This window comes from Neomonachus schauinslandi, chromosome 5 (genome assembly GCF_002201575.2).
Source record: "Neomonachus schauinslandi chromosome 5, ASM220157v2, whole genome shotgun sequence".
Taxonomy (NCBI): domain Eukaryota; kingdom Metazoa; phylum Chordata; class Mammalia; order Carnivora; family Phocidae; genus Neomonachus; species Neomonachus schauinslandi.
Window position 1 is genome coordinate 1,109,571 of NC_058407.1, and position 18,548 is coordinate 1,128,118.

At 59.4% G+C, this 18,548-nt stretch overlaps 1 protein-coding gene across 8 annotated transcripts in view; it reads left to right on the forward strand.

Moving 5' to 3' along the window:
* Positions 1–13,767, forward strand: part of BRD1 (bromodomain containing 1) — a 52,898-nt gene extending 39,131 nt beyond the window's left edge. For 4 of the 8 annotated variants that reach the window (XM_021687469.1, XM_044915311.1, XM_044915310.1 and 1 more), the window contains exons 7-12: positions 3,207–3,704; positions 9,771–9,906; positions 10,287–10,414; positions 10,874–10,983; positions 11,290–11,444; positions 12,332–13,767. In XM_021687469.1, the coding sequence (XP_021543144.1) occupies positions 3,207–3,704; positions 9,771–9,906; positions 10,287–10,414; positions 10,874–10,983; positions 11,290–11,444; positions 12,332–12,515 (1,211 nt within the window). In that variant the 3' untranslated portion in view covers positions 12,516–13,767. The remainder of the gene's footprint in view (positions 1–3,206; positions 3,705–9,770; positions 9,907–10,286; positions 10,415–10,873; positions 10,984–11,289; positions 11,445–12,331) is intronic. The other 4 variants (XM_021687470.1, XM_021687471.1, XM_021687472.1 and 1 more) reach the window with 2 other exon arrangements.
* The last annotated feature ends 4,781 nt before the right edge of the window (positions 13,768–18,548 follow it).

An 18,548-nucleotide genomic window follows, 5' to 3' on the forward strand; every position in this document is an offset into this window, starting at 1 on the left:
CAGCCCCCTCAGACTGCTCCCTCAGGCCCCCTCAGGCTACCTCACACCCCCCCCAGGCTCGCTCAGGCTGCTCCCTCAGCCTCCCTCAGGCACCCCCCAGGCCCCCTTAGGCCTGCTGTAGTCCGGTGCAGCCGAGAGCTGTGGTTTGGCTGGTCCCGTTGGAGCGGGAGAGGACCTGTCATGTTTCTTGTTTACAGAAGGTAGCCTAGTCTGCAGTGCTCGTAGGTGTTGTTTTCTCCTTCGAGGATTGTGAGGAGGAAGCTGAGGCGGGGGTGGTAAGACATCGCGCAGTCAGTCACGGGAGGCCGGTGCCTCATGCTGGAGCCTGCCCAGGTTCTCTGTGGCTTTGCTGGGGACGCATTCGGTCGGTGTAGTTGGCGAGCGGCTGATCTGCAGATGGAACTGCCTCTTGGATTTTCCAGAGGAGCTAGTTTCAGATTCTTTATGGGGAACCGTGTCGCTCTTGTGAGGAAGTGGAATTTTGGGCTTTGATGTAATAGAGCATTTTTCATATGCACTTAAATGACACAATTCTTAGCAGCCAGTGATTTCTCACGAGAACGTTCACATTTGCGTATTAACTTCTAGTGTGGTCTCAGCTCAGGGTCCTGACTGGGCACGTCTGCTCTGAAGGGCCGGGCAGCAGGGGGCTGCTGGCTGACGGGCCCAGTGGCGCAGCCACGGGGTTCACCAGGCACAGGCGTTCTTTTCTCTCTCTCTCTCTCTCTTTTTTTAAAGATTTTATTTATTTATTTGACAGAGAGAGACACAGCAAGAGAGGGAACACGAGCAGGGGGAGCTGGAGAGGGAGAAGCAGCCTCCCCGTGAGCAGGGAGCCCGATGCGGGGCTCCATCCCAGGACCATGACCTGAGCGGAAGGCAGATGCTTAACAACTGCGCCACCCAGGCGCCCCGCTCTTTTCTCTTCTCATGGATGAGGAGAGCGAGGCCCAGGGCTCCAGCAGCCCCCGTGGTGTGGCAGCTGGTGGTGGCCGTGGTTTGCACCTGGTCACCTGAGTAGCCCGCATCCTCCCACCCCTTCATGCCTCAGAAATGCTTCCAGTGAGCTGCCCAGGCCGACCGCAGAGTGGGGACGTTGGACAGGCAGAGCGGTTGTGGCTGTGCCATAGGCTATCTTTGGGTAGAAGGAGGGGTTGGGAGGCCCCTCTGATGACGTCTTCATCTTTGTGCCTGGCGAAGGACGTGAGGGCAGGAGAAAGTGCTCTGTGGGCTGAGCATGAAACGTAGGAGAAGGTGTGTGTGGACCTTGGTGGTCCAGGGCCTTGTGTACCTGGCCGGGGATGTGGGCGCCTTGGCAGCCGGCTGCCCAGACAGGGATGGGCAGGCTTGGGGGGCTGAGCCAGGACAGGAGTCTGAGGTGGGAGCGTGGACGGGGCAGGTGAGGAGGGGGCTCGGGAGAGCCTTGGAGGGAGGGGCTCCCTCGGGCTCTAGCGGCCGCTGCCTGCTGTTGCTGAGGCCCACCTGGCTAAGAGGGAGGCGGACTGCTGGCCACGGCCGCGACCCCACGCTGGCCGCAGGGATTGCGGCAGGACTCCTGGTGCAGTGGTCAGGATGGGAGCCCGGCGTGGGGGCCCGAGGGGGAGGCCAGAGGCGAGGGCAAGAGGCAGGGGGCGAACTGAGGCCCGTGCTCGGGGAAGGGGCAGCGGTGGTTCCTTACACGCGGGCTGCGGATGCGAGTGCCTGCCCGGCCTCGGGGTTCTTGGAAAAGCTTCCCAGCAGCAGCATCTCTCGTGCTCTCCAGTTTTCATTTGCTCAGTCTCCCTGGGTGGTTTGTGAATGTTATTTTCCTAAACCAGTTAGGGACTTGAAAGGACGGGCAGGAAGAACTCTGCCCCGTGTCAGTCAGTGTGGTTCGTGGTTCGGTGTTCCCGCGTCACGGATGCTGGACGGTCCACGGAGGCAGCGGTGCAGCCGTGCAGGGGGCGTGGGCGCGGGAGGACTTGGGTCCCATTTGCCGCAGACTCTCACGCGGCCTTCTGCTGAGGAAACCCTCCCTCGGGGTTTGGGTCCCCTGTGACGTGTTGTGTCCAGCATCGAGGGGCATTGCCAAGCAGGGCTGTGTCTGGGACGAGCAGAGCGACCGCCGGTCCGGTGGCTTGAGCCTTGCTTGGCTCCTTCTCGTGTTCCTTAGGGAGGATTCTCAGGACATTTATTTGCTCTGAGATGTAAGTGGGACCCAGGAGCTGTGCAGCTTTCCACTTTCAAAACGACTGGATTTAAAATACTACCTTCTTAGGTATTTTTACGCAGTTTTGGGGCAGTTTGCAGATTTAATAAAACAAGAACTGTACTTGGGATCTATATACCACTTAGGGTCATTTCAATTGTTATTCTTGGTTTTACATCACATGTCTTGGAGCCCAAAGCAGTGGCTTGTCCCCGAGGGCTGCACCCTCGCGCAGCCAGCCCGCTTGGTCCCTGGAGGACCTCCTCTCTGGGCACTGGGATAGAGCTCTGTTCCGCGGGTCTTCAGACGTCTTGTTTTTACGTTAATAGTTTTAAGAAGCCTTTTAAATGAGGCAAAGATAGTCTGCTTCCAAAGACTGTTTTTATTTTTAAAGTCAGATTCGAGAAAAAGAATCTACGTTATAACATTTCAGAGCGTGGCATAGAGGGTGGTGGAGAACCGAGTGGGAGGCTTTCCTGCTCCCATGAGACATTCACAGCCACCCGCCACTCATCAGATGGGCCTTACCATCAACCTAGAACACTCTGGTCAGAAGTCAGATTTACATGCTCGTGTCCTGCTTGCTGACCGTGTGGCCCAGGTCAGGACTGTGTGGGAATGCCCGGTTAGCCCCCTAGTTATGTGAAATATTTTTCTTCCTCAAGGTAAGTGAATGGTTGATTGCAGACGTTGTCATGAACTGGAATGATGTGTTAATATTGGCGAATGTGGAGGAAATCCTCGACAGTCGTTGTCGGAGAGTAACTTGATACCCCTGCGCACCTGGAGCCCGGGCGCCAGGCCACCTCAGTCTTTGGTGTTAGGGAAGTGCACACAGTGTCCCCGACGGCCCCGGGCCCGGGCTGCTGCGGCCCCTCACTGCTTGCAGACAGTATGTGTGATGCTTTGTTTCCTTAATTGAATTAGTATTTTGGTGGACTTCACATTTATAGTAAGTTTTATAATAGATTTTATAATTATCAGTTTTCAAAAATCACTTTATTTATAATTTTTTCAGGAGATAAATCTCCCCCTAAACTTGAACCATCAGATGCATTACCTCTTCCTTCAAACTCGGAGACTAATTCAGAACCACCAACCCTCAAACCAGTAGAACTCAACCCAGAGCAGAGTAAACTATTCAAAAGAGTCACATTTGATAATGAATCACATAGCACTTGCACTCAGAGCGCACTGGTAATCGGACACCCTCCAGAGCCCACCCTCGCCAGTATTGGCGATGCGCCGGCGGCGGCGGCCTCCGCGGTGGCGGAGCCAGCAAGCGATGTAAACAGACGCACCTCTGTTCTCTTCTGCAAATCGAAAAGTGTAAGCCCCCCAAAGTCTGCCAAGAACACTGAAACCCAGCCAACTTCTCCTCAGCTAGGGACCAAAACCTTTTTGTCTGTAGTCCTTCCGAGGTTGGAGACTCTTCTGCAGCCAAGAAAAAGGTCGCGGAGCACCTGCGGCGACTCTGAGGTGGAGGAGGGGTCCCCGGGAAAGCGCCTGGACACAGGTAAATGCCACGCGGCGCCGCGTTCTCTCTCCTCCGGGGCTGTCGGCTGCCGGGCGCTGGCCCAGCTGCGGTTGGCAGTGGACGGTCCAGGGGCCGCTGCGGCGTTCCTTTGGAGGTGGCGCCATCGCGGGGGGCCGGGGGCCGGGGCGGCCTGGCGGGCTCATGTTGCGCATGCGCTACGTCCCGCTCCCTGGGTGGCGCGTGAGCGGCCGCGTCCGGCTCTGGGAGCCCGCCCGGTGGCGCGGGCCCGGGGCTCGGAGGGGGTCTGCCCTGGGGCTGCGGCGCCACGTGGCGCCGTTGACCGAGAGCATTGTGACGGTCCTTCGCTGTCCTGTGTGGCCCTGGCTGCGGGGCTGAGGTGACGTCCTGTCCGGGAGCCGCTGAAGTAATACTGTCCTCGAGGCTCCCGAACACGCGCGGGGGCAGCAGCAGCAGCGTGGTGGCGGCGTGCGCGCCGAGCGGGGCTCGCGGGAGGCCGCCTGTTCCTCAGCTCCCGGCGAGAGCCGCCAGGCAGCACGAGTGCTCGTCGTTCCCGATTGCGGCCGAACGTGTGCGTCCTCTGGGTTCTCGCCGCGGGTCCACCTGTCACGGCGACACACGGGAGCGCGTTTCGTCGGGGCGGCCTTCTCGCGGGGGTGCGCTCCCTGCACCGCAGCTAACGCGCGATTCCTTTTGTTGCCCCGATAATTTCTTTTGGATTTTATTTTAACGTGTGGAAAACTTTTTTGTACGTTCACTTAATTTTATAGAAGTTCTCTGTTCTCGTGCTTCTGTTTTGATGGGTTAAAGCCTTTTTCTTGTTTCCGAGTAACGTGAAGCTGCGCGGGGGGGTTCATAGGCTGCAGACGGAGCTCGCTTCAGCGCTTGCGAGCCTCCCGGGACCGCGCTGCGGTCTGTGCGTGTTGTGTGCGCGCGCCGAGGTCCGGTCACCACACGAGGAGTGAGCAGAGCGTGTGTGGGCGTAGCTGCGTGGACGTTGTTCACGGCTCCAGGCCCCAGGCCAGAGCCTCCGACCGAGGTGCGGGTGCACTGCAGAGCTGGTGTCGGAGGAAGGGTCCCTGGGGCCCGGCGATGGCCCTCACCCGGCCAGGTGGGTCCTGCTGTAGCCGATGCCGCCCCTGGGCCTCCCACCGTCGGGCAGGCTCCACCAGCAGCCTGGTGGCCACGCTTTTAGGGGCCTCGGGCACCCTTGCCCTTGTAGGAAACGATGTCCCCCTTCTCCCACTTGTGTGCAGCGGAGTGGAGGGTCTTGCAGGTTTCTGGTGCTGACGGAGTCCTGCAGGAGCTTCTGTGAGTGGGCCGCGGTGTGCGTCTGGAGGAGCCTGACTGACATGGGGGTGTTTGCTTTCTTGTTCCAGAGTGGCAGTAGATTCAGTGGATGCATGATGAGTCCTAACGCTGTCCTGAGCGGCCCGGGAGTCTGAGTAGCACTAGGATCTGCTCAGCACTCAGGCGGAGGGCCGCGCCGCCTCCTGCTGCCCGTCCCGGCTCCCATTTCTGGCTCCACCTCACCTCAGCCTCCTGGTGCTCTCTGCACGCCCTGGATCGCTCGCTCCGAGGGGCGGTCTTCGCCATCTGACGACTTGAACTATTCTGAGCCTTCTACTTTTTCCAAAGATTCATCCGTGTGCTCTGCCTTGTAGGGGGTTTTCTGGCGTCCCACAGCACGCTGCAAGATTTCCAAGTTAGAGTGAAAACAGATCGTTCATTTGGAGATGCTCGGCCCCTGGGGGCCCTCCCTGCTCGTGAGCTGTGGGAAGCGCCAGTGGGCCAGGGTTAGAGTCCCTGACCCTGCTCTTCCCGGTGCCACGCCACCTGGAGCCTGCGCTCTGTCTCGCTTCCTCCTTCCGCGACGCTCGTCTGTTTCCCATAACGAACAGCTGGGCCGGAACCTCTGTGCTCCTGGTCTCTGCTCTTGAGACTCCGGCTGCGTGTGCGTCGTGTGCGCGCGCGCGTGCGTGTGTGTGAGAGACAGAGACAGACACGCAGAAACAGAGAGAGACAGACACAGAGACAGACACAGAGACACAGACACAGAGGCACAGAGAGGGAGTCGTGTTCGTCCTCAGGCTGCTCAGGGCGGAGGCTGGTCTGGCGGCGCCCCTAGTCAGACTAAATGGCTTTTTCGCTGTTTTCCAGGTTCTCAGTTTAACTACTAACATGCTGGGTAGCTCACTCTTTGGATCCTAATTGTTTTCTCTTACTCAACTTGGACGGGAGCTCTGCTAAGCGGTGGTTCTGGAGTGCAGAAGGATCACAGCATCCTTGTGTTTCATGTAATTGTTGTGGAGGACGCTGGGAGCATCTGTTCAGCCATCTTCCAAACAAAAACACAAACGGCACGTGGAGGACACGGGCCCCACCCCGCCCACCCCCTTCTGTAAGTCCGAGCCAGATGCCCACGGGAGGAACGGCGCAGGTGCTGGAGAGCTGCCCGGTGCCCCTCCTCGAGCTGGCTGCCGCTGGCAGGACGCCTCCTCAGCCCGTCCCGACCCCGTGGGTAGGTGTGAACGATGCCGAGGGCAGCTTTAGAGCCAGGTGGCGCAGAGAGCCTGCGGCCCCCACCGATGACTTACGTGGACTGCTTTTAGCAGGCACAGAACTGTTCCAGGTCGGGCGCGGGGTGCGGCACAGCCGGAAGATGCGTGAACACTGATGCGTCCCCTCGCTTGTCAGCATCTTTCTTTCCTGGGTTTCTACCTGGTCTCCCTTCTCCCCTTGTGTGTCCCTTCCTGCCGGCCAGCCCCGGGGAGTCCTGAGCGAGCCGGGCGGCTCTGTCTCTGCACACCGTGCCGAATGCCTGCTGCATGTGCGGGGTCCTGCCGGTGGGGCCTGGACGCACCCCGTGGGGGCCTTCCCTGCCCGCTGCCACTGCTTCGAGGAGCCGGTCTAGGCAAAAGCAGGGTGGTTGGGATTTTACTTGCTGTGTTTTTATGAAAAGGTTGGAAAACGCACACAAAAAATGCAATTCTATTGCCTAGTACAAATAAAAACGTATAAACGAAGGAACGGGTGGTCCCAGCACTTCAAGAGGCTGAGTGCAGTCTCTGTGCCCACTGGCCTCTGAGGCTAGCCCCGCGTCACACCCTGGATCGTCATGTTTGGGGAGCCGGGCAGCAGCCTGGGTGGTAGCAGGCCGAGCACTGGTGTCCACCCCATGTGGCCCGTGGTGGACGGCGGTGAGCACGGCCCACCCTGCTTCTCTGCCTGTTGCCGGGCACCAGTCAGGAGGTTCCTTAAGGAGCAGCGAGGGTGTGGCAGGTGTGGGCCTTGCCCCCCAGGGGTGGGGGTGGGGGGATCAGGGTCTTGTCGCCGCCTGGTAGCTGTGAGCTGTTCCCCGTGGAGCTCGCAGCTTCAGGAAGCTTTCTCGAGGGCTTTGCTCTGACACTGTTGACCAGCTGTCTCAGGAGGCTCCTTGGGACACCCCTCCCCACGTGGCCCAGGTGTGCCCCAGGAAGGCCTCAATGGGGTGGGGGGAGTGGCTGGGCCAGGCGCCTCTTGGCTCGAGGTGTCGTGCCTGTGGGGGCAGAGAAGGAGGTCCTCGTGAGGTGGGACGGGGTCTCGGCACAGAGTCCCGCGTGCTCTGGGGGAAGCGCGGCTCTCGTGCTGGAGGGCACCGGCCTTTTCCATGTGGCCACCGTGTCTTTCGTGTCTTGTAGTTCACTGACTTGATGTTCAGCGTTGAAAAAATTATTTTTTCCTGAAGTAGTTTGCTAAAAGTTGGTGTGTGGACATGGTTTCGGCTAGGGGCTCAGGTGCCGTATGGATATCCTGTGCGAATGGCTTGCGGGCCCATCTCTGCACAGCCCCCCAGAACCTGGGTTTCCTTGAGGGCTGTCCAGGGCGGGGCTGTGGGCTCCCCGAGCTGCAGCTGGCTGGCAGGAAGCGTCTGTCTGCACAGGGAGCCTGTGGGCCGGGGAGGGGGCAGAGAGGCGGTGAGCACGCGCAGGCTGGTGCCCTGGCCACCGGCCACCTCGAGGACTTTGGAGAGGGCTGGGCGGCCTGGGGGGCCCTGCTCTGGCCCCAGCAGCCTCCTCTTGCTGGGCTCATCTGGGGTGCCTGCTAGTTAGTAGCTGTTTGGTGACGCTTCCTGGGTAACCGATGAACGGTGTGCGTAACCCGTCATTGTGGACACGCATGTCCTCTCAGTTCTCCGGGAGATGGAGGAAGCTGTGCTCGCGCTCTTTCTCAGACAGAGCCTCACCTTTCCCCCCAGCGTCTCCTGGGGGAGCACGTCTTCGGGTGGTTCTTGCCGAGCACCAGGTGCAGATGGCCTTGGTGCCGCCTTCCTGGTCGCAAGTGAAGCCTGGTGCCATGTTTTGGGAACATGGGTGCCGGGTCTCCTTCCTCCCTGGATGCCTCCGCACAGACGCCGGGCCTCAGTCTGACCTTGGCTGGGGCGCTTGGAACGGGTGCCTTCTCTTGCTTCTCGGAGCGATCCCAGCGTGTTGCGGACAGGGAGGGGCCCTGGCCGAGCTCTTCCCAGGAGCCTCGCGCGCCTGCCCGGGTCGGCGCGCTCCAGCTCTGCAGGGAAGGGCACTGGCAGAAGTGATGACAGCGCCTGGAGGTCAGGTGGTCAGGTGCCCAGTGAGGCCATCCGGGCTCAGCAGGCCCCAGCTCCAAGTTGACCCCGTGCAGAGCGGCTTTGTGGCTGCACGTCCTTGTTGCTTGGACCGTTGCCGCAGGGCCAGTCGGGTGATGTGCTGGGGCTTCTTCCGAGGGTGCCGCGGTGGCTCCGTGGCCTCGCTGCTGTCGGGTGCTGGACGTGCGCCTGTGGGACTATGGCCCCCTCCTCTGTCCATGTGCCTGGGTGGGGTGGGCTGTCTCTGAGTTGGGGTCTCTCTGTTGCCTTCTGCAGCTCCTGGGGGGACCCTGGGCGTCGCTTTACTCTTCCCGGTTCCCCTGACCCGCTGGTGAGCGTGGCTGGAGCTGGCTCCCGGCCCCGTGGCCTCTGCTCGGCTGCTGTACTTCATGGGCCACAAGTGCCCAAATGCCGTCAACGAGTATAGCATCCCCAGCCAGCTGCGCTTACTGCCGGTGCACGTGGGTTAGGTCCACAGTGAAAAATACCGCGTTTCTCTTGAGAGCCTGTGGTGCGGAATCCCATGGAAACGGAGCAGGATGTCTAATGAATTTACTTCAGGAAAACGAGTTGCTGTGGTCCGTCCCTGAAGCAGCAAAGCTCGCCCGCTGCGTGTGCGTTTATTTCGTAGCCGCCAGCATGGTCAATTCACTGCGCTCACTTAACGCGTGTCTTTGCCGCTGAGAACGTACAAAGTGTGTAAAGGAGATGAGAAAACCCTGTAATCTGGCCGTCTCCAAAAAACTTTTAAAGAACTGGGTTTAACATTTTTTTAAGCGTGGGAATGTGATTCTTTTTGGGAAAAAAAGTGCACGACCCTCCAGCTGTTGCACCCCTGGTCACCCTCCCCTGCCCCCCATCCTGTTCTGGTGTCGGGCTCTCGGGGTGGGGTGGGGGGGGGGGCAGTGGTTTGGCTTTTTAGAGTTGCCATGATTCTGGATGAGTTGTGTTTTGTTCAGTTACATAGACTGTTTGAGAACCAGGGAGGGGTGGCGTCCCCGGTGGGTCTGGTGCTGTGGGGCGCGGGGTGGTCGGGGTTCAGGAGAGCGCATTTTCTGCTTTCACGTCTCGAGTGTTTTCGAGGTGCGTGTGTTTCCTTCGACTTGCCGTTCCCATCGAGGTTCCTGTGCGTGAACCTGTTCGTGGTGGTGGCGAGGGGCCTCCTCCGACACGGTTCGTCCCCCATGGCGGGGGCTCGTCCCGTGTGCAGAGAGAGTCCTTTGATCTGGGAAGGAGGAAGTGGATGCTCTTGGCTTTGCCTTCGTGGAGCCCATGCAGACATTCTTGCTTTTCTGAGAAGAGCACCTTGTTCTGACCAGTGTGCTCTGGCCTCGGAAGGCGCCCCGTCTGTCCTGCGTTGTCTGCGCTGCGGAGGCGGGGGGCATGGGATGGACCCGACGCCGTGCGGCCTCGGACGGGGAGTGCTCTTGTGCAGCGTGGCCCCCGGCACGTGGGCCTGAAGCACCTGTGTGCCTGTGTTGTAGGTCTCACCAATGGCTTTGGGGGCGCACGGAGCGAGCAGGAGCTGGGTGGCGCCCCGGGGAGGAGAGCCGCACCCCGACGACGCTGCGCCTCGGAGTCCAGCATCTCTTCCAGCAGCAGCCCGCTCTGCGACTCGAGGTGGGCACAGCCCTGCTTGCTTGCCAACCCGCGCCCACCTGTCCTGTCCCCACCGCCCTGCCCACCGGGGGTGCGTGTGTCCTGCTCTTCAGGGGCCCTTTCCTGGGTTCTCTTTATCTGCCTCGTAGAACTTAACCAGAAATGGGAAACGTAACTGTTTATCTTTTCCCCCCAAAGTCATGCCCTGATTGGAAGGGTGGCAAGTGCAGGCCTCCTGCCCGTCTGCCCTACGGAGACCCCTTTATAACTGAGGGCCCTGCATGCCCTGGCTTGTCGGGTGCGGTCTGCCCCGTGTGGCCTCTGCGGGGCCCGGCTCGGGCTGCAGATGGAGCGGAGGGGAAGGAGCACTTTCTGACACAGCTTTGCTTTTCCTCCTGAAGTTTTAGCGCGCCCAAGTGTGGCCGGGGCAAGCCCGCCCTGGTGCGCAGGCACACGCTGGAGGACCGCAGCGAGCTGATCTCCTGCATCGAGAACGGGAACTATGCCAAGGCGGCCAGGATCGCCGCAGGTGAGTCCAGCCCCGTCCTCCGCGGGCCGTGATGTGGCTGCCCGCTCTGCTGGGCGGGGCCGAGCTGGCCTCCATCCCAGGGTGTCTGTGGGAGCTCCCCGCAGACCGGACGGCTGCCACTCGACGGGAAGGGGGGCTGTGGGGACAACAGGGCTGGCTTTGTCCTGCGCTTTATCATTTTTGTGTGGAATACTCAGTTCCAAATGTTTGCTGTTCATGAGACTCTGGAGGCTGCCCGCTCGTCTGTCATTTGCAGCCAAATGTGGGACTGCAGGCCTGCCAGTTCCCCACATTTCAGCATCTAGCGGAGCGTGAGGAGCCCGCCGGGCCGGTGCTGGCCGGGCCGGGCTTGGGGTCAGGTGGGACTAGCTCTCGCTGGACTCCTGCAGGGGTCTCCTCAGACGTGCTCGGCACCCTGCCCTCCTGATGACTCACTGCGTCCTTCCTTTCTCTGCCCAGAGGTCGGTCAGAACAGCATGTGGATTTCAACGGATGCTGCGGCCTCCGTTCTCGAGCCTCTGAAAGTCGTGTGGGCCAAGTGCAGTGGCTACCCCTCCTATCCGGCCCTGGTGAGCCTCGGGGTAGCGGGCTGTGGGGCCATGAACCTGGTCTGTGCATTGTGGGGTCCGTGGGGCTGCCCCTTGGGGAGCCAGGGTACTGAGCAGTGTGGCCCTGTGCCCCGAGTCCGGGGGCCGTCCGCTGCCTTTGTAGGGACGGGTGTTCTGTGAGCGCCTGCTGAGGGACGTGTGTGCAGGGTGTCAGGGTGTTGGGAGAGTTCCTTCAAAAGCCACCTCAAGTCGGAGCCCGGGGAGAGAGTTCCGGGGGCGTGGCGGATGGGCCCTCAGACGTGACCTGCACATGTCCTCCCTTGACAGATCATCGACCCCAAGATGCCACGTGTGCCTGGCCACCACAATGGGGTCACCATCCCGGCCCCGCCGCTGGACGTGCTGAAGATAGGCGAGCACATGCAGACCAAGGCTGATGAGAAGCTGTTCCTCGTTCTCTTCTTTGACAACAAGAGAAGCTGGTGAGTGCAGGTACCCAGGCTGTGCAGGGACTGGCCTTGGGCTTGCTGTCGGGCTGGCACTGTGCTCCTGGGTCCTGCTGGGGGTTGCATGGCCAGCCGATCAGGCCCTGTGGGTCCACATGGTGCTCTGGGGCCTGGGCTCCCAGACCCCCCTGACGTTGCTCGGTTCCCGTGCTCTCTCCCTGAGCGCTCACGAGGTGCATTTTGGCAGTGTCTGTACCGAAAGCTCCCTGTGCTGGTGAGGTGCTCCTTGGCACAGAGTGGCTCTGCGGGCCCGGCTGCGGGGATGCAGCTGGCCTGGGTTCGTGTGCCGTGCTGTGTGGTGGCCCTGACCACTCCTCATCCTCTCTCCTTGCTGTGACCTGGTCCTGGGCAGACCTGGTGGAGGCTCGCGCCCGCCTTGTCCAGTCCGAGAGCTGGTCGGCCGCCCCACAGCTGGGTCCACCTGCCCTCCCCTCCTGGCGTGGCCTTGTCCTCCCCCGCTCGCTGTGCGAGGCTGTATGCCCGGGAATGTGCGTATGTGCCCCTGGCCACTCAGGAAAGGTGTGGAAGGCTGGTGGGTTGTGCCTGTCTCCCGCCAGCCTCCGGGATGCGGTGGCCCCTTGGGAAGTGTTGTGGAGGAGACGTGGTGACGACTTGATTTTCACACCTTCCCTGAGCCCCCAGGGCCCTCCCAGGGTCGGTGGGAGGGTCGGGCCGTGCCCCCGGTCCTTAGCCCCGAGGCTGGTCGGGGCTGGCTGATGGGGCCGGCCCTGGAGCTGAGCGCTGGTGGCTGCTGCGTGGCCCTGCCGGCAGGGGGCCTTGGAGCTGCTAGGTGGTCTTGCGAAGCGCCTGCAGGTGGCCGTGTGGCCAGTTCTTACTGTTCCCCTCCTTTCTCTCTTAAAAAGGCAATGGCTCCCCAAGTCCAAAATGGTCCCCCTGGGCATGGACGAGACCATAGACAAACTGAAGATGATGGAGGGGCGGAACTCCAGCATCAGGAAGGCCGTGAGGGTCGCCTTCGACCGTGCCATGAGCCACCTGAGCCGCGTGCACGGGGAGCCCACCAGCGACCTCAGTGACATCGACTGACCTGCCCGCCTTCCCGTGGCCTTGTCCATAGTGTGGATAAGCTGTACATGCGTGTATATTGTTCCAGACTTAACTTATTCTGATTTCTAGGCCTGGTTCTTTCGTTCTTCCTCCCCTCGGGAGGGCAGGTTTTGTTTCTAAGTTCTCTGTGAAACCATCCCCGTCTGGGCGCTCTGTGAACGGCGTGGGTGCTCTTCCGAACTCGTCTGTGCCCGCCGCAGATCAGGCCGGAGGGTGCTGCTCGCGTCACTTTCATTGATCTGTAGCTTTTTTTTTAAAGACTTTTGAATGTTTAATAATTTTGTAAATCATACTCTTTACACGGAGTACCACTATTTAATAAGACGGGATGTAAATTTACGATGACAAATGTGTATTTTAAGAAAGAAAATGACATTATTTTGATGGTACTTTGTGGAAAGGGGTGGAGAATAAATTTATGCTGTGTACATCACTTGCAAATCACCAAAAACACTCCGCCGCCCCCCGTGAGGGCCGGGGCAGGCGCTTCCTCTGGGTTTCGCTGTCCTCACCGTCCTCGTCCGCCTCCAGCCTCCGCCCGCCTGCCCTAGCCTTCCACGGGTGTGCCTCCCAGCGGATTATTTATTGTAGAAAGTGTATTCATTTGCTTTATAATGAAAAATAAATTTGCAGAAGTATATTGATATGCATTTTTATACAGGCACATAAAAATTCAACTTGCTTTGGGAGCCGGATGTGTTGGTTGTTGTGTAAATGACTCTGGCTGTGTGTTCTTTGATTTTGTAACTTGTAATCTTCTGTTTACAATGAGGGGCTTTCTGTAACTTGTTTTAATTTAGAACACTTTGGTAGCAATAGAAACTTTGGATACATTTTTGTATGGTACATGTGATGTATATAGAATTAGTACTTTATTTTTATTTTTAAGAGGTAAAGCATTATGTTAGGGGAAAAGGTAGGGTGGGTTTCCAAAAATGCGGTTTTTATATTAAAAAATAAAGTCAAGATTTGGACGGTGTGGCCACTTCATTCCTCCCTCACTGGGGCGCTGGGCGGGCTTGTGGCAGCCTGTCCCCGCCAGCTCATCGAGGCACTCGACATGCCTTCATCTTAAAGTTGTCATGGGATGGCATTATTTATTATTTTACCTAATCATATTTTTATTTTAAACTGGTAGTTTTAAAATTTTTTAAATGTTTTTTTCCTCCCTTCAGTCTCCATTGTTTGTAACATCTCCATAGAAACTTGAAAATAAAACGTCTTCCTTTGATAGCTTGTCCTGTGTCTGACAGACGCTTTGTATGTGCCTTGCTTCTGCCAGGAGCGCCCGCCCTTGCGGGGGGCCTGCTGCTGGGGCTGCCGCTGTGGGCCGGGCGCAGGCTCGGTCCGGCAAGGAGCTGGGTTTGCCCATGGGCCTCCGGCTGGGGCAGCGACCCGGCAGCCCTCCTCCTGGCGCCGGGTGGCTGCTGGCGGCCCCTCCCACCCGGTCACGGTCACACGGAAGGTTGGAAGGAGGTGCTGCTGGAGTCTGAGCAGAGTGAGCTTTCCGTTAGCGGCGGCCACTGGAGCGTGTGCTTCCTAGCGCATTACCGGTCACCTGGGACATGTTGCAGGGGTGCAGCGTTCCCGCACGGCCCTGCCCCAGATCCCCACCCGCACCGGACCCCCCCAGGGGCTGGTCTCGGGGTTCTTTAGAAGCTAGCCTGGCCCCCCGAGGGCTCAGGGCTCAGGGCTGGGGTCGGGTGCGTCTGAGGAAGGTGAGAGGGAGATGCAGGCGGGGGGGCACCTGCCGGCCCCCGCTGGGGCTGGTACATGCTGTCCCCTTAGGGCTCTGCTGGGTCACCTGGGGGCAGCCCACTCTGCATCCACCAGAAGGGGGACCAGCTGGTCCCTCTTTGCCTAGGATTTCAGCCTCCTGGGAGGGGAGCCGCCTCGATCCCAGGTGGGCGGGGTGGTTGGTCAGGCGGAGGACCGGGCCCCCTTGATCTCCGGGGGGCCGCTCCTGGGAAGCGCATTCAGCACCGAGCTCATGCTGGCCCCGCACCGGACATGGCTGTGCTTTGGCCGAAACCTGGGGTTGGGCGGGGCTGGCGGTGACCCAGCTGCCCAGGGTGGGGGGGCCCCCTGTGGGACCTCGTAGACCCCACTGCCCGCTTCGGTCGAGCACCAAGGGGTCCTGGGCGCGTGTGGGCTGTGGCTTCTCTTCTTTCTTTCTTGAGGTGTTCTACGACATAGAAAAAAATGTGTCAGAGAGTCAGCCCCGGGCCTGTCCTGCTCCTGGGATCAGCTGTTCGTTTCCTTGTTACTAAGGTGACGTGAGGGGTGCCCCGTGTGGGGTGTCAGGCTGCTCTGCCCTCTGCAGACGTCCCCAGTGGGGCGGCACCTTCTCTTACCCACAAGCCTGTGGCTTTTCAGGGTGATTTGGGGCGTCTCATGGATTGAAATGCAGGGAGGTGAAGGCAAGGACACCGTGTTCAGGGCTCCTTTGGCTCTAGGTCTAAGGGGGCTGTCCAGGCACTCAGCCCCTGCTGGGCCCTCACTCTGCTCCCGGGGTCCTGGGCCTGCCCTGCACTCTTGCCTGGTGGAGACAGGCCCCGCCTGGGCAGGTCCCCGAGGACCTCTGGGTGAGCGGGCCGAAGGGACAGCTTTGGAGTGCAGGGGAGTCCCAGGGAGGGGGCGGCTGGGGGGTGGGCATGCAAGGGCCCAGCACCGGCATGGGACCCTTGGAAGGCGGGAGCTGGGCAGCCTGGGGCAGTTGCAGGCGCCGACCGCGTGCTCTGAGTGAGCCCAGCTGGCCTGCTGCTGCTACATCTGCAGATAGTCTGGAGCCAGGATCCTGTGGTCTCTGGATTGCCCAGTGGACACTGGGGTGACACCGGGGCCTGGGGACTCAGGCCTGGACCCACTCAGCGTCTCCGCGCCAGGTGGTGAGGCTCTGCTCCGAGTGCGAAGGAGCAGAACCACAGCCCGGCTCCTCTAACTGGTGTCGGAGAGGGTAGGCGGTGCTGACCACGTGGCCCAGATCAGGGCCCCTGCGCCCCTGCTGCCGCCCTGGCCAGGCCTTCTCGATCCTGTTCTCGGTGGGCAGAGCTCAGCGTCTCCCCATGGCAGACGGGAGACCCTGTGTCCCCTCCCGGATCATGCCCTCTCCAGGGCCTCCCACCCCCAGATTCACGAGCTCTGGGGTCTCCACCTTGGCGGGAGCATGCACTCCTCCCCACGACACACAGTAGTGCTTGTGGCCGAGACTCCCACTCATCCTCCCCACCCCCCATTCTCTTTTTATCTTTAAGGAAGCCTTTTGGAACTGTGACTGGGACCCCCTAGGCCCCCTTGTAGCTGGGTGAGGCCCGGAGACTGGACCAATGGGAAGTAACGGGAAGTGTCACTTCAGGGAAATGCCCTCTGAAGGAGGAGGAGTGCTCTTTCCTGCTGTGTTTTCTTTTCTATTGGCTGGAATGTGGACGTGGTGGATGGAGCTGCAGCAGCTGTTTTGGGTCATGAATGGCAGAGCCGTAGGATAGAGAGAACCTGGGTCTCCAGTGGGCACACACAGCTTTCCTGAGGATTTGTTTTCTTTTTGTGATAGAAACATACATTTATACCCTTTTAAGGCCACAGTTATTTTTCTTTACAGCAGGTAAATTTCAGATGGGTCAAAGTGAAATAATTAAAATTCCAGAAAAAAATCATGAAATGATCATTTATAACCATGGAGTGGGGTTGATCTTTTAAAATATGACTGTACTTCTGGAAACTATAAAAGAAAATAGTAATATATTTAACAATGTAAAATTAAAAAGTTTGTGCATGCATGGCCCCCCAAATCTGTTACACTGTCAAAAGACGATTGAGGGTATTTGCAACTCAAACCATAGAAAAGGGCTTTCCTTAACATATAAAGCTTTACTAGTCATCTTTTTTTTAAAAGATTTATTTATTTGGCGGGGGAGGGGCAGGGGCAGAGGGAGAAGAGTCCCAAGCAGACTCTGAGCTGAGCACAGGGCTCGATCTTGTGGGGCTCGATCTCGTGGGGCTCGATCCCCCGACCCCGAGATCATGACCTGAGCCGAAATCAAGAGTTGGACGCTCAGCAGACTGCGCCACCAGGCGCCCTTACAAGTAAGTCATCTCTAAAGAGACCGACGATAGGATAGAAAAAAATGGGCAAACTGTGGACTCACGTCACAGAAAAGTAAATACAAATGGCTCTAAACAGAAGAAAATGCTCCACCCTGGCCCCTGGGGGCCCCTCAGCCCCCTGCGCCACACCATCCCCAGGGCCTAGGGGCTCTGCTTCCAAGGATGCTCCAGCCCCACTCCCTCTACTGCCCCCAGGACAGACCCTCCGGCGCCCCACACCGCTGAGGAGCGGCCCTGCCACGCGGCCCAGGCCTCTGACCATCCGCCACGTCCTCTTGGTGTTTATTAGTGAGTCTGCATTCGATGCGAACACAAGCTTTCTGCACATAAATCACAATATATGATCTGTTGGCTGCAACCTGGAACAGCTGAGTGTCCCTTAGAGAAACAGCACATTTGTTTTAATTTCTACGTAGCAGATGCTTCGATTTTGCCGATGCACCAAGTGAGTCGCTGCCTCCAACCGGGATGGTTTCAGCTGCTCTCTCCATTGGCCTTTGTGAATATTAAACAGCTCAGAGCCTCCCAGGGGGGCTCAGAGCAGTGGGGTGTGGTGCTGGATCTGGGGCTCCTAGGGGCTGCTGCCCACCCCGGCTCCAGGAGCCCCTGTGCCCAGCTGGTATTTAGCCGGGCCCTCCTATGTGCCTGGAGGCCAGCTTGAGCTCCAGGTGTGTTCACCTGCAGCGAGGCCTGGGCCGTCTGGGTGTTCGATCCAGCACCCCATCCAGGGTGGGGGGCAGGTGCCCAGTGATGGTGACTTAGTCCCTTGCTGCCTGAGCCTGGTCCCAGGGGCTGCTCGCCTCCCCTTGGGGGTGAGGGCTGCAACCCTGGTTTTGTGGACAGGCCGGGTCCGGGAGCGAGAGCTGCAGAGGGGCGGTGTCTGGAGGCGGGAGCCCTTCAGTTCCTCCAACAGCACCGGAGAAGGCCTTAACAGTTGGAGCTACGGTATTGGTTCTCCGTGTCCCAAAGCAGAGCAGGGCTTGCGGGCTGAAGTCACTGCTCGGGGACCCTGGTGTTTGGTGACCTCCTCGTGGGAGTGACGTCACGTCCCTCCGCCGTGTTGTCTGTTAGAAGGGAGCCGCCCCATCCAGCCCCGCGCGGGCTATGTCAGAGGCCACTCCCTCAGGGCCACGCCGGTCGGTCCTCGGTCCCTCTTAGTTTGGGGGACGGTTCCAGAAAGACAGTATCCTACCTTCTATTACATTTTCTAGATGTTTCCTGAGTTTAGAAGCCTCTGAACTCTTACTCATTCTGACAGTGAATCGATCTTTTGGTTTTCTGTGCAAACTCGCTTACTTGCGGGTGACGGCAGGTCCGTCTTTTCTTCCGAATCCGTGTTTCTTTTTTTGAAGATTTTTATTTATTTATTTGAGACAGAGAGAATGAGAGGGAGCATGAGAGGGAGGAGGGTCATAGGGAGAAGCAGACTCCCCGCCGAGCAGGGAGCCCGATGCGGGACTCGATCCCGGGACTCCAGGACCATGACCTGAGCCGAAGGCAGTCGCTTAACCTACTGAGCCACCCAGGCGCCCCCGAATCCGTATTTCCTCTGCTGCTCTTTCTTGTGCTTCTCCCGGTGGCGACCTCCCCGCGCGGCTGTGAGAAGTGAGCTCGCGGTCAGGCCGGGCCAGGCGGTCGGTGCGGGAGGAGAGCTGCTGGGGAGCACTGGTCACCCCGGATGCTGGGGACGCCCTTCATTGTTTCCCGGACCAGCCGGCCAGATCCCAGGCTTTCTCTGCCCTTCCCTGGGGGCTGAGTGACGCTGTCTCCCCTCCCCCAAAGAGACAGCGCCCCGCCACGTTCCGGGTCTGGGGGCAGCTGGGCCATGGGCAACCTCTGCGCCCTGCCCACACTCCACGCCTGCCGGCCCTGGGCTTTGTGCAGGACCCGAGGCCGCACAGTCCCCCC